The sequence below is a fragment of the Pseudophryne corroboree genome, chromosome 4 (genome assembly GCF_028390025.1).
Source record: "Pseudophryne corroboree isolate aPseCor3 chromosome 4, aPseCor3.hap2, whole genome shotgun sequence".
Classification (NCBI taxonomy): Eukaryota; Metazoa; Chordata; class Amphibia; order Anura; family Myobatrachidae; genus Pseudophryne; species Pseudophryne corroboree.
Genome location: NC_086447.1, coordinates 880,209,015 through 880,222,926, shown reverse-complemented (window position 1 = coordinate 880,222,926; position 13,912 = coordinate 880,209,015). Strand labels below are relative to the sequence as shown.

General features: G+C 45.2%; 1 protein-coding gene across 1 annotated transcript in view; it reads left to right on the top strand.

Moving 5' to 3' along the window:
* DNAH8 (dynein axonemal heavy chain 8) overlaps positions 1–13,912 on the top strand; it is a 1,853,457-nt gene that overhangs the window by 557,567 nt on the left and 1,281,978 nt on the right. Inside the window, exons 19-21 of the mRNA XM_063918852.1 lie at positions 12,079–12,159; positions 12,253–12,369; positions 13,149–13,268. Of these exons, the coding sequence (XP_063774922.1) occupies positions 12,079–12,159; positions 12,253–12,369; positions 13,149–13,268 (318 nt within the window). The remainder of the gene's footprint in view (positions 1–12,078; positions 12,160–12,252; positions 12,370–13,148; positions 13,269–13,912) is intronic.

Here is a 13,912-nt window from a genome sequence, read left to right as displayed (position 1 = left end):
CAAAATTGGCGGCTTTGTCTAACAAAAGCCCATATTTGATTTTCCATTCGGACAGGGCAGAACTGCGGACTCGTCCCCAGTTTCTTCCTAAGGTGGTGTCAGCGTTTCACCTGAAACAACCTATTGTGGTGCCTGCGGCTACTAGGGACTTGGAGGACTCCAAGTTGCTAGACGTTGTCAGGGCCCTGAAAATATATATATATATATAATTCCAGGACGGCTGGAGTCAGAAAGTCTGACTTGCTGTTTATATTGTAGGCACCCAAAAAGCTGGGTGCTCCTGCTTCTAAGCAGACTATTGCTCGTTGGATTTGTAGTACAATTCAGCTTGCACATTCTGTGGCAGGCCTGCCACAGCCAAAATCTGTAAATGCCCATTCCACAAGGAAGGTGGGCTCATCTTGGGCGGCTGCCCGAGGGGTCTCGGCTTTACAACTTTGCCGAGCAGCTACTTGGTCAGGGGCAAACACGTTTGCTAAATTCTACAAATTTGATACCCTGGCTGAGGAGGACCTGGAGTTCTCTCATTCGGTGCTGCAGAGTCATCCGCACTCTCCCGCCCGTTTGGGAGCTTTGGTATAATCCCCATGGTCCTGACGGAGTCCCCAGCATCCACTAGGACGTTAGAGAAAATAAGATTTTACTTACCGATAAATCTATTTCTCATAGTCCGTAGTGGATGCTGGGCGCCCATCCCAAGTGCGGATTGTCTGCATTACTTGTACATAGTTATTGTTACAAAAAAATCGGGTTATTATTGTTGTGAGCCATCTTTTTTAGAGGCTACTTCATTGTTATCATACTGTTAACTGGGTTCAAATCACAAGTTGTACGGTGTGATTGGTGTGGCTGGTATGAGTCTTACCCGGGATTCAAGATCCTTCCTTATTGTGTACGCTCGTCCGGGCACAGTACCTAGCTGAGGCTTGGAGGAGGGTCATAGGGGGAGGAGCCAGTACACACCATGTGATCCTAAAAGCTTGCTTTTGTGCCCTGTCTCCTGCGGAGCCGCTATTCCCCCATGGTCCTGACGGAGTCCCCAGCATCCACTACGGACTATGAGAAATAGATTTATCGGTAAGTAAAATCTTATTTTTAACATTAGATACTATTGCTCCGAGGGGTTAAACAAAAACATTCATTATAGATACTTTCTGTGATAACATTTTTATGTGAATCCTGACCAAGTAGCTTGTCATTTATGTAATATTTATTGTTTATTTTATAGGTTGTGTCAATTTGCGTTAGTGACATATAGTAGGGCAGCAGATTGGGATTCGCTATGATATATCATTGGACGAGATGCCGGCAGTCAGAATCCCGACAGCCCCCCAGGTTCATACTTTCACTCAGGGTGTGTTGCGTATCCAACCTCCCTATGTCCCGCCTGTGGCTCCTTGGGACTTGTCGGTGGTTTTGGAGGCGTTGCAGGAGCCTCCGTTTGAACCCCTGGGTTCAGCTGACCTTAAGTGGCTTTCCCTTAAGGTGGTGTTCTTGCTGGATATTGCCTCTGCTAGAAGAGTGTCGGATCTGGGTGCCTTGTCTTGTAGTTCCCCATATCTGATTTTTCACCGTGACCGTGCGGTTCTTAGGACTCGTCCCGGATATTTACCTAAGGTAGTTTCTTCGTTCCACCTTAATCAGGAGATTGTGGTTCCGGCCTTTGTCTCTCCTGATTTGTTTCCCAAAGAGCGGTCTTTGGATGTGGTACTGCTTCTATTCGAAAATCTGATTCTCTCTTTGTTTTGTTTGGATTTCACAAACGTGGCTGGCCTGCTCACAAGCAGACTCTGGCCAGATGGATTAGAATGGTGATTGCACATGCTTATGTGAAGGCTGGTCTGTCAGCTCCTGCTCACATTACGGCCCATTCTACTCGGTCTGTTGGACCTTCTTGGGCGGCCCAATGTGGTGCGACCCTTGAACAATTGTGCAAGGCGGCTACGTGGTCCTCCGGGAACACGTTCATAAGGTTCTATGCCTTCGATACTGCCGCTTCCCAGGATGCTTCCTTTGGATGCCGGGTTCTTGTGCCCGCTACAGTGCGTCCCCTCCCATAAGGGCACACTAACTACAGGGATGTAACCCCCTGTAGAAAATCAGGAGCGCTGTCCGCACTAATTAAAGAGACAATTTAAAAATATGCATTTAGGAAAAATAACAATTTAAAAATTAAGTAAAAATTTATTAATCTGCACTCCTGCAGCATAAATAGCATTCAATCAACATATATTATGCATGTTAAATGTCAAAATACAAACAATTCATATACAACTACTGATTTAGCTATAATGCACTAAAATAGTGAGGCTTGGACTTTGATGTTACTATAATTCACAGTGTCCACTCATTAAATCATGAACAGGCTATTAGTAGCGTTTCAAACACTAGGTGTGTTCAGAGGTCCTCAGTTCTTTTAATGTTCCAATTGAACATGTGTGCACACATATAATGAATTAAAATGGGTAGTTACCATCCAATTTATAACATTTGGTTCACCTCCAAGATTTTTATTATGCTGAGACAATCCCAATTTCAAAGACTCCCTCTGCTGGTACTTATTCGTCTATTGCAGAATATCTGGAGAAAATATCATGGGGACTTATCCATGCTCAGGCTCCCTCTGCTGGTGGTTAGCCGCAATTGCAAATGCACTGGTTGATGATCATACCACACGACGATGTTTATGTCGGTGAATGGAGGGTAAACGTCCTGGGTATCAGTCACTTCAAAAACGCGTTTCTCCGCCTTCTAGACACACTCAGCGGCTTCCTCAGTTTGAATGACTGAACTCACCGGGTTACATTTATATAGCCACCCTAATTTGTAATTCCCGCGGCCGTCCGCGCATGCGCACTCCGGCGTGCGTTCCAAGCCTCATTTTCGCCCTGCTCCTTAAATAGACTCCGGTGGCCATTTTGGAGCCTCATACCAAGCCTCACTTTCATATAGAAATAGATGTTTCTATTATAGAATCCAAGCCTCGTTTTGAATCCAGGAAGCTAAATCAAGTCTCTATTTTATAAGCTATTTCATCTTGATATTAATGTATCCAAGCCTCATTTTTAGCCGACTTTGGTTGTCACTATTCACATAATTGCTGAGATTAATCTCCAATAGCCATTTGATCACATTTACACATTTTCACATTCAAGAAAAAACACGCTTATTTAAAACACATTTTTATGTTATTATATATACACATATTTAACCGGGCAATGGGGGAGAGGGATAGTACTATTCTCTAATTCCCTCATGTTAGCGGTACATCTAACTAACCACAATCCCCTCATATCGCCATATAGAATACATAGTCTCCATCTCCATCTCTCGGTATCGCAAGGAACCGTGCATTATTAATAAATATAGTTTTATAATTAGCAACATTTTAAAGAATAACCACATTTTGAGAATTTCAAAGACTAAATTTTGTTTAGCTCAACTGAATCGTTGAGTCCCTGGGGGATCAGAGTTTTGAGGTTGAAAATCCAAAATGCCTCCTTTTTACATAACCTCCTAAACCTATCCCTATTAGTTACCGCCACCTGTTCAATGGCCATGATATTAATATTCTCACTCGTCCCCTCCCCACATTCCAATATATGACGATAAAGGTGAGTATTCCCTACTCTTTTGTTTATCTGTCGTTGATGTTCCATGAACCTAACGTGGAGAGCCCGGGTGGTACGTCCCACATACTGTGCTCCACATCCGCACTGCAACACATAAATAACGTATGTGGACCTGCAGTTCAAAAAACTTTTTATATTAAATTTTTCACCTGATACAGTTGAGGAGAATTGTGTCGTTTTCTTTGCTGTGTGTTTGCATGTTACACAATTAGTTCTACCACACTTATAAAATCCTATTGGTGGTTTGGGTAACCATGTATTAATTTGTCCCCCTTGTGCCCCTAGTTTTATGGATTTATCACATGGTCTGTTGAAAAAACTGGGTGCTAGTGCGGATTTCAAACTCTCTGATTTTCGGAATATGACCTGTTCACTGAGTTCTAAGTTGGCATTCAACACTTCGTCCAATTTTAAGATCGGAGAATTCTTTTTGATAATCTTTTTGATCTCATATGCACTAGTGTTATATTTTGTTACAAACATTGTTGTCCTATCTATTTTCTTTTTCTTATTTCTCCTGGCACTAGTTCCGGTAGTATCTATTAAAGTGTCCCTCTCTATCCCATCCACTTTCCTCAAGGCTTGATCTAACACAGATTTTGGATAGCCTTGAGTCAGAAATGCCCCATAAAGGGATTTCATCTGTTCCTTCGCCCCTACATTGGAGGAACAGTTCCTTTTAATCCGAAGGAACTGGCCCTTGGGTATGTTGTCTTTCCAACGCTGCAAATTACTACTTCTATAGTGTAAATAACGATTTTGGTCTACTTCCTTAACAAACGTACTGGTTACTATACTCTCATTTTCAATTTTAAGCGCTATATCCAAAAAAGTCACCTGTGTAGGGTGGCAGTACCCCGTGAATTTTAACCCATATTTATTATGGTTCAAACTGGCAATGAATGACTCTGCCGACTCCGTGCTCCCCTCCCAAACAAAAAACAAATCATCTATGAAACGGCCATAGAGGACCAGGCTCGCCCCGAGACCGCCGCCCCACACATGTTGTTCCTCAAACCGCCCCATGAACAGGTTGGCGAAACTCGGAGCAAACCTGGTCCCCATGGCCGTCCCCCTTAACTGTAGATAATACCGTTTATCAAAAATAAAATAATTGTGTTGCAATATGAATTTAATACTTTCCAAAATCAACCTTCTCAATTCCTCCCCTATATTGGGATCTCTTGCCAAATAAAATTCTACTGCTTCAATCCCCAAGTGGTGTTCAATATTCGAATAAAGTGATTCCACATCACATGTGATAAAACAATAATTAGACTGCCATTTAATGGTTTTAATCAAATTTAAGAAAAATGTAGTGTCCTTGATGTGAGATTTGAGTTCAGTAACATAACCCTGTAAAAAACTATCTATAAAAAATGACAAATTACTTGTCAGTGAATCCACACCCGCAATAATGGGTCTCCCCGGTGGATTCACTAACGTTTTATGCACCTTAGGCAAACAATAATATGTGGGGATCACCGGGTTCTCACAAAACAAAAACCGTTGTGTTTCCCTGGATATAGCGCCTGAGTCTAATGCTTTTTTTAACAAGATTTTTAATTCTTCCTGAAATTGAGCGGTGGGGTTGTGGGTCATCCTTGAATACAGGCTGGTGTCACCCAATTGTCTATTCGCCTCCGCCAAATACATTACTGTATCCATTACCACAACCCCACCGCCCTTGTCAGCTTGTTTAATGGTCAAGGAGGAATCTCCTTTCAACGTTTTAAATGCTAATCGTTCTTGTGTATTTAAATTGTCCTTTAGCGATTGTCTGTCAGACTTATAAGGAACTGCTTTGGGACATCCCCATTGTCCAATCGTTGTGGAGCCCAGTGTACCCCGCAGCAGAAAACGAGATTTATGGTGAGAACTTACCTTTGTTAAATCTCTTTCTGCGAGGTACACTGGGCTCCACAAGGCGCCCACCCTGACGCACTTAGCTTCTTTGGGTTGGTATGGCATTAGCCGCTGACACTTCTCTTGTCGTGAGAGTGTGGTGTATGTGGCTACTAACCGTTGTCGTCTCTTTTCCTGCTACTGCATTGGGCTGGTTAACTAAAAACTGAGCTCCTGTGCAGGGAGGCAGGGTTATAGAGGAGGCGGCGCTGTGCATTCTGGGAACAGTCAAAGCTTTGAGCCTGTTGGTGCCTCGGATCAAGATCCTACTCTACACCATTGTCCAATCCTTGTGGAGCCCAGTGTACCTCGCAGAAAGAGATTTAACAAAGGTAAGTTCTTACCATAAATCTCGTTTTTGACGAGCACTGTTAAGTGGTTGAAGGTAGGCACTAGCTATGACCTCCATGCCACACCCATAGCACAGGCCACACACCGTTTAGATCACCCCCACCGCTGAACTTGTCACACCTCCTACCAAGGCACACAATAGGCCCTTCATAAATTTCAGCTCCAGGCCCATGTGGACCTTAATCTGGCACTGGCTAAGAAGAGAGGGTGAAGCTGGTTGACAAGAAAGAAGGCGGGGTGAGGGGGGAGAATGGACCCGGCCCCATCCAACATGCCTGGATAATTAGTTTCTGCCCCTCCCCCACTCCTCTTCGCGCCAGTGCTCACTAGTGTGCAAGGTGATCATACTGCAATGGATTGCTTAAGACCATTGTGGCCCTGACAATATTTAAAAGAAATGTGGACTGTGTAATGTACAGTATTATATATCTGTATACACTGAGACCTGTTTTGAATGTAGTGTACAGTTTTAGATATCTGTATATATTGAGAATTGTTTTGAACATAACATTATGATTTGGATCACATAGACTTTCACAGTATATAATGGAGCAGCTTTAGCTGTTGAGTAAAAGTAGTTTTCTCTAACGTCCTAAGTGGATGCTGGGGACTCCGTAAGGACCATGGGGAATAGCGGCTCCGCAGGAGACTGGGCACATCTAAAGAAAGCTTTAGGACTATCTGGTGTGCACTGGCTCCTCCCCCCATGACCCTCCTCCAAGCCTCAGTTAGATCTCTGTGCCCGAACGAGAAGGGTGCACACTAGGGGCTCTCCCGAGCTTCTTAGTGAAAGTTTTAGCTTAGGTTTTTTATTTTCAGTGAGACCTGCTGGCAACAGGCTCACTGCATCGAGGGACTAAGGGGAGAAGAAGCGAACTCACCTGCGTGCAGAGTGGATTGGGCTTCTTAGGCTACTGGACATTAGCTCCAGAGGGACGATCACAGGCCCAGCTTGGATGGGTCCCAGAGCCGCGCCGCCGGCCCCCTTACAGAGCCAGAAGGCAAAAGAGGTCCGGAAAATCGGCGGCAGAAGACGTCCTGTCTTCAACAAGGTAGCGCACAGCACTGCAGCTGTGCGCCATTGCTCTCAGCACACTTCACACTCCGGTCACTGAGGGTGCAGGGCGCTGGGGGGGGCGCCCTGAGACGCAATAATAAACACCTTGGATGGCAAAAAAATGCATCACATATAGCTCCTGGGCTATATGGATGCATTTAACCCCTGCCAAAATACATAAAAAAACGGGAGATAAGGCCGCCGATAAGGGGGCGGAGCCTATCTCCTCAGCACACTGGCGCCATTTTCCCTCACAGCTCCGTTGGAGGGAAGCTCCCTGGCTCTCCCCTGCAGTCACTACACTACAGAAAGGGTTAAAAAAGAGAGGGGGGCACAAATTAGGCGCAGTATTAACTATACAGCAGCTATAAGGGGAAAAACACTTATATAAGGTTATTCCTGTATATATATAGCGCTCTGGTGTGTGCTGGCAAACTCTCCCTCTGTCTCCCCAAAGGGCTAGTGGGGTCCTGTCCTCTATCAGAGCATTCCCTGTGTGTGTGCTGTATGTCGGTACTTTTGTGTCGACATGTATGAGGAGAAAAATGATGTGGAGATGGAGCAGATTGCCTGTAATAGTGATGTCACCCCCTAGGAGGTCGACACCTGAGTGGATGAACTGTTGGAAGAAATTACGTGACAGTGTCAGCTCTGTATAAAAGACAGTGGTTGACATGAGACAGCCGGCTACTCAGCTTGTGCCTGTCCAGACGTCTCATAGGCCGTCAGGGACTATAAAGCGCCCGTTACCTCAGATGGCAGATATAGACGCCGACACGGATACTGACTCCAGTGTCGACGGTGAAGAGACAAATGTGACTTCCAGTAGGGCCACACGTTACATGATTGAGGCAATGAAAAATGTTTTACACATTTCTGATAATACGAGTACCACCAAAAAAAAGGGGTATTATGTTCGGTGAGGAAAAACTACCTGTAGTTTTCCTGAATCTGAGAAATTAAATGAGGTGTGTGATGATGCGTGGGTTTCCCCCGATAACAACTGATAATTTCTAAAATGTTATTGGCATTATATCCTTTCCCGCCAGAGGTTAGGGTGCGTTGGGAAACACCCCCTAGGGTGGATAAAGCGCTCACACGCTTGTAAGGGCTCTATCCTCTCCTGAGATGGCCGCCCTTAAGGATCCTGCTGATAGAAAGCAGGAGGGTATCCTAAAATGTATTTACACACATACTGGTGTTATACTGCGACCAGCATTCGCCTCAGCCTGGATGTGCAGTGCTGGGTTGGCGTGGTCGGATTCCCTGACTGAAAATATTGATACCCTAGATAGGGACAGTATATTTTTGCCTATAGAGCATTTGAAAGATGCATTTCTATATATGCGTGATGCACAGCGGAATATTTGCCGACTGGCATCAAGTCTAAGTGCGTTGTCCATTTCTACCAGTAGAGGGTTATGGACACGTCAGTGGTCAGGTGATGCGTATTCCAAACGGCATTTGGAAGTATTGCCTTATTAAGGGGAGGAGTTATTTGGGGTCGGTCTTTCAGACCTGGTGGCCACGGCAACAGCTGGGAAATCTACGTTTGTACCCCAGGTCGCCTCTCAACATGAGAAGACGCCGTATTATCAGGCGCAGTCTTTTCGTGGATAAGCGGGCAAAAGGTTCCTCATTTCTGCCCCGTGACAGAGGGAGAGGAAAAAGGCTGCAGAAATCAGCCAGTTCCCAGGAACAGAAACCCTCTCCCGCCTCTGCCAAGCCCTCAGTATACGCTGGGGCTTTACAAGCAGAATCAGGCACGGTGGGGGGCCCGTCTCAGTGAATTTCAGCGCGCAGTGGGCTCACTCGCAAGTAGACCCCTGGATCCTTCAGGTGATATCTCAGGGGTACAAATTAGAATTCGAGACGTCTCCCCCTCGCCGTTTCCTAAAGTCGGCTTTACCGATGTCTCCTTCTGACAGGGAGACAGTTTTGGAAGCCATTCACAAGCTGTATTCCCAGCAGGTGATAATCAAGATACCCCTCCTGCAACAGGGAACGGGGTATTATTCCGCACTGTTGTGGTACCGAAGCCGGACGGCTCGGTGAGACCGATTCTAAATCTAAAATCTTTGAACACTTACATACAGAGGTTCAAATTCAAGATTGAGTCACTCAGAGCAGTGATTGCGAACCTGGAAGAAGGGGACTACATGATGTCTCGGGACATCAAGGATGCTTACCTTCATGTAAAAATTTACCCTTCTCACCAAGGGTACCTCAGGTTTATGGTACAGAACTGTCACTATCAGTTCAGACGCTGCCGTATGGATGGTCCACGGCACCCCGGGTCTTTACCAAGGTAATGGCCGAAATGATGATATTTTAGTTATCCCTTACTTGGACAATTCCCTGATAAGGGTAAGATCCAGGGAACAGTCGGAGGTCGGTGTAGCACTATCTCAGGTAGTGTTGCTGCAGCACGGTTGGATTCTCAATATTCCAAAATCGCAGCTGGTTCCGACGACTTGTCTTCTGTTCCTAGGGATGATCCTGGACACAGTCCAGAAAAAGGTGTTTCTCCCGGAGGAGAAAGCCAGGGAGTTATCCGAGCTAGTCAGGAACCTCCTAAAACCGAGCCAAGTCTCAGTGCATCAATGCACAAGGGTTCTGGGTAAAATGGTGGCTTCCTACGAAGCAATCCCATTCGGCAGATTCCACGCAAGAACTTTCCAGTGGGACCTGCTGGACAAATGGTCCGGGTCGCATCTTCAGATGCATCAGCGGATAACCCTGTCACCAAGGACAAGGGTGTCCCTCCTGTGGTGGTTGCAGAGTGCTCATCTTCTAGAGGGCCGCAGATTCGGCATTCAGGACTGGGTCCTGGTAACCACGGATGCCAGCCTGCGAGGCTGGGGAGCAGTCACACAGGGAATCCAGGACTTATGGTCAAGCCTGGAGACATCACTTCACATAAATATCCTGAAGCTAAGGGACATTTACAATGCTCTAAGCTTAGCAAGACCTCTGCTTCAAGGTCAGCCGGTGTTGATCCAGTCGGACAACATCACGGCAGTCACCCACGTAAACAGACAGGGTGGCACAAGAAGCAGGAGGGCAATGGCAGAAGCTGCAAGGATTCTTCGCTGGGCGGAAAATTATGTGATAGCACTGTCAGCAGTATTCATTCCGGGAGTGGACAACTGGGAAGCAGACTTCCTCAGCACGACCTCCACCCGGGAGAGTGGGGACTTCACCCAGAAGTCTTCCACATGATTATAAACCGTTGGGAAAAACTCGACAGGTATTGCGCCAGGTCCAGGGACCCTCAGGCAATAGCTGTAGACGCTCTGGTAACACCGTGGGTGTACCAGTCAGGGTATGTGTTCCCTCCTCTGCCTCTCATACCCAAGGTACTGAGATTGATAAGATGGTGAGGAGTAAGCACTATATTCGTGGCTCCGGATTGGCCAAGAAGGACTTGGTAACCGGAACTTCAAGAGATGCTCACGGAGGATCCGTGGCCTCTACCTCTAAGAAGGGACCTGCTCCAGCAAGGACCCTGTCTGTTCCAAGACTTACCGCGGCTGCGTTTGACAGCATGGCGGTTGAACGCCGGATCCTGAAGGAAAAAGGGCATTCCGGATGAAGTCATCCCTATCCTGATCAAAGCCAGGAAGGATGTAACCGCAAAAACATTATCACCGCAATTGGCGAAAATATGTTGCGTGGTGCGAGGCCAGTAAGGCCCGACGGTGGAAATTCAACTGGGTCGATTCCTACATTTCCTGCAAACAGGAGTGTCTATGGGCCTGAAATTGGGGTCCATTAAGGTTCAAATTTCGGCCCTGTCAATTTTCTTCCAAAAAGAACTAGCTTCAGTCCCTGAAGTTCAGACGTTTGTAAAAGGGGTACTGCATATACAGCCTCCTTTTGTGCCTCCAGTGGCACTTTGGGATCTCAATGTAGTTTTGGGTTCCAAAAGTCACATTGGTTTGAACCACTTAAATCTGTGGAGTTAAAATATCTCACATGGAAAGTGGTCATGCTGTTGGCCCTGGCCTGGGCCAGGCGCGTGTCAGAATTGGCGGCTTTATCCTGAAAAAGCCCTTATCTGATGTTCCATTCGGACAGGGCGAAATTGAGGACTCGTCTTCAGTTTCTCCCTAAGGTGGTTTCAGCGTTTCACCTGAACCAACTTATTTGTGTTGCCTGCGGCTACTAGGGACTTGGAGGACTCCAAGTTGCTAGACGTTGTCAGGGCCCTGAAAATATATGTTTCCAGGAGGGCTGGAGTCAGGAAATCTGACTCGCTGTTTATCCTGTATGCACCCAACAAGCTGGGTGCTCCTGCTTCTAAGCAGACTATTGCTCGTTGGATTTGTAGTACAATTCAGCTTGCACATTCTGTGGCAGGCCTGCCACAGCCAAAAATCTGTAAATGCCCACTCCACAAGGAAGGTGGGCTCATCTTGAGCGGCTGCCCGAGGGGTCTCGGCTTTACAACTTTGCCGAGCAGCTACTTGGTCAGGAGCAAATACGTTTGTAAAATTGTACAAAATTGATATCCTGGCTGAGGAGGACCTGGAGTTCTCTCATTTGGTGCTGCAGAGTCATCCGCACTCTCCCGCCCGTTTGGGAGCTTTGGTATAATCCCCATGGTCCTTACGGAGTCCCCAGCATCCACTTAGGACGTTAGAGAAAATAAGAATTTACTTACCGATAATTCTATTTCTCATAGTCTGTAGTGGATGCTGGGCGCCCATCCCAAGTGCGGATTGTCTGCAATACTTGTACATAGTTATTGTTACAAAAATCGGGTTATTATTGTTGTGAGCCATCTTTCAGAGGCTCCTCTGTTATCATGCTGTTAACTGGGTTCAGATCACAGGTTATACGGTGTGATTGGTGTGGCTGGTATGAGTCTTACCCGGGATTCAAAATCCTTCCTTATTGTGTACGCTCGCCGGGCACAGTATCCTAACTGAGGCTTGGAGGAGGGTCATGGGGGGAGGAGCCAGTGCACACCAGATAGTCCTAAAGCTTTCTTTAAATGTGCCCAGTCTCCTGCGGAGCCGCTATTCCCCATGGTCCTTACGGAGTCCCCAGCATCCACTACGGACTATGAGAAATAGAATTATCGGTAAGTAAATTCTTATTATTTCCAACTTCTCTTTCTATAAGCAGAATTTCCTGAAGATGTATGAAGCCCTTTGCGATCAGGTCCACCCTGCCTTGGTAAATGTAATGGCTGTGAAAATAAGAAAGGTAAGGAGCAAATGTTTGCAGATTGTAAAGTTTAATACATGCTTTTGATGATGTTAGTTTCAGATTTATACTGTATTATCTGATTATTTTTAGGTGGAGGCCGTTTTAAGTCAAGGTCTTATATTTTTAACATGGTCGTGCCTTATATTGGAAAGTTTCTTTGCAGAGGTTGAGTCAAGTATTTATGCATGGGATCGTTTCTTTAAAAAGGTAATATCAATAGTAATAACTGTGCATATTGGTAGCTATTTGGTATGATTCAAGCTCCGATTTTAAATGTTTAAACAACTAAAACATAAGAACATTTGTTTTACGAAGACCTGTTTGGCAAGGTTTACAAATTGTCTCTACAATTTATTTATCTGTATATCCCTCAACTTGGTACGTATTGCTGTCTTGCCAGTCACAGTAGCTTCGATAATGTTTGTGTTTCTTACTAATTTTGAAAAATAAGTGCAAAGGATCAGATAGAATGCCAGACCCTAGGAAAGTAATAATCTGGAATATCGTTAGTGATTGACCTTCTTGGGAGAGAACATGTTACTATTCTTTCATGGACTTACTGGCTACATATAGTAGATTTGACTCCCTTGCCCTAATGATTCTGATATGACAGTGAGGGGTGTTAATTGTGACGGTTCCACCACTTTTCTAATGGCACATATTGATGGATATTTTATTACGTTACAAAGATATACATATGACTGTATCTACAACTAACGCTCACCTTTGTAAACCATGTGTGCAGTGACCTCTGTGTCCAAATCCTGCTTACAAGAATTGGTGCCAGGCTGTTCAATTTAAGAAGTTGTTAAAATAATGTATTACAGTACGTGTCTCATGACAGCATAATATATTCCCCAGGTAACTAAAATTTTCTAAGGGGATGTGTCTGCAGTGGGCTTCTGACAACCCCGAGTCCACCTTTCCCTACCCCCCTGCTACCAGAATATATATATTGTAGTCAAATTAATATTTTCTGCTTTCAGCTGAATGATATCTGTGCAACCCGCATCAATCCAGTACTAGAGGAGATAGCAGAGAGTGTTTTGATAGCCTTGTTGGATGGTGGGCCAACCACAGTACAGAAACTGATTGCAACCAATGAGGTAATGTATAAAATGATATATCACTGCGTGAAATACATAAAATAACTACACAGAATGCTGCTGCTCACTTCTCAGAGTTAATGTCGCCCCTTCTGATAGCCTATTCATAATGCAGGCATGACAGTAAGCACATAGGCGGATTCATAGTTGTACTCCGGATCGGCACATTGCATGTATGGAAATATATGTGGATCTTCACCCGTATTCCGAGATTAATGCATCTATGTGCCCACCCCACCCCTATGCATATTCTTGTTGATATAGCCAACATTACTGTAAGTGCCCATTTGCATCAGCTCTTTACCTGATGCCAGGTATTCCACTGACACGCCAATGTCAAGCCCTCAGAACACTAAATCTACCTGTAAACACCCAATCGCTAACCAGATAATCCCATTCTGGAGATATGTCAGAGCTGAGTGCTATTAATCTCCCATAGTTGTGTTCACTTGGCCACAGGAACATGTACATTGTCAAAAATTGCATGATCCATCCACAAAATTACGTTGTACAACTCCAAATCAGACCCCACACTGTGCTTATTTTTAAGTTTATAAAAGTTTTTAGCTGCAAAATCATCACTCCTCTGTCAGGGCTCATGTGCATGGGCAGTCTATTGACCACACATATGCAGCAGCCATTGC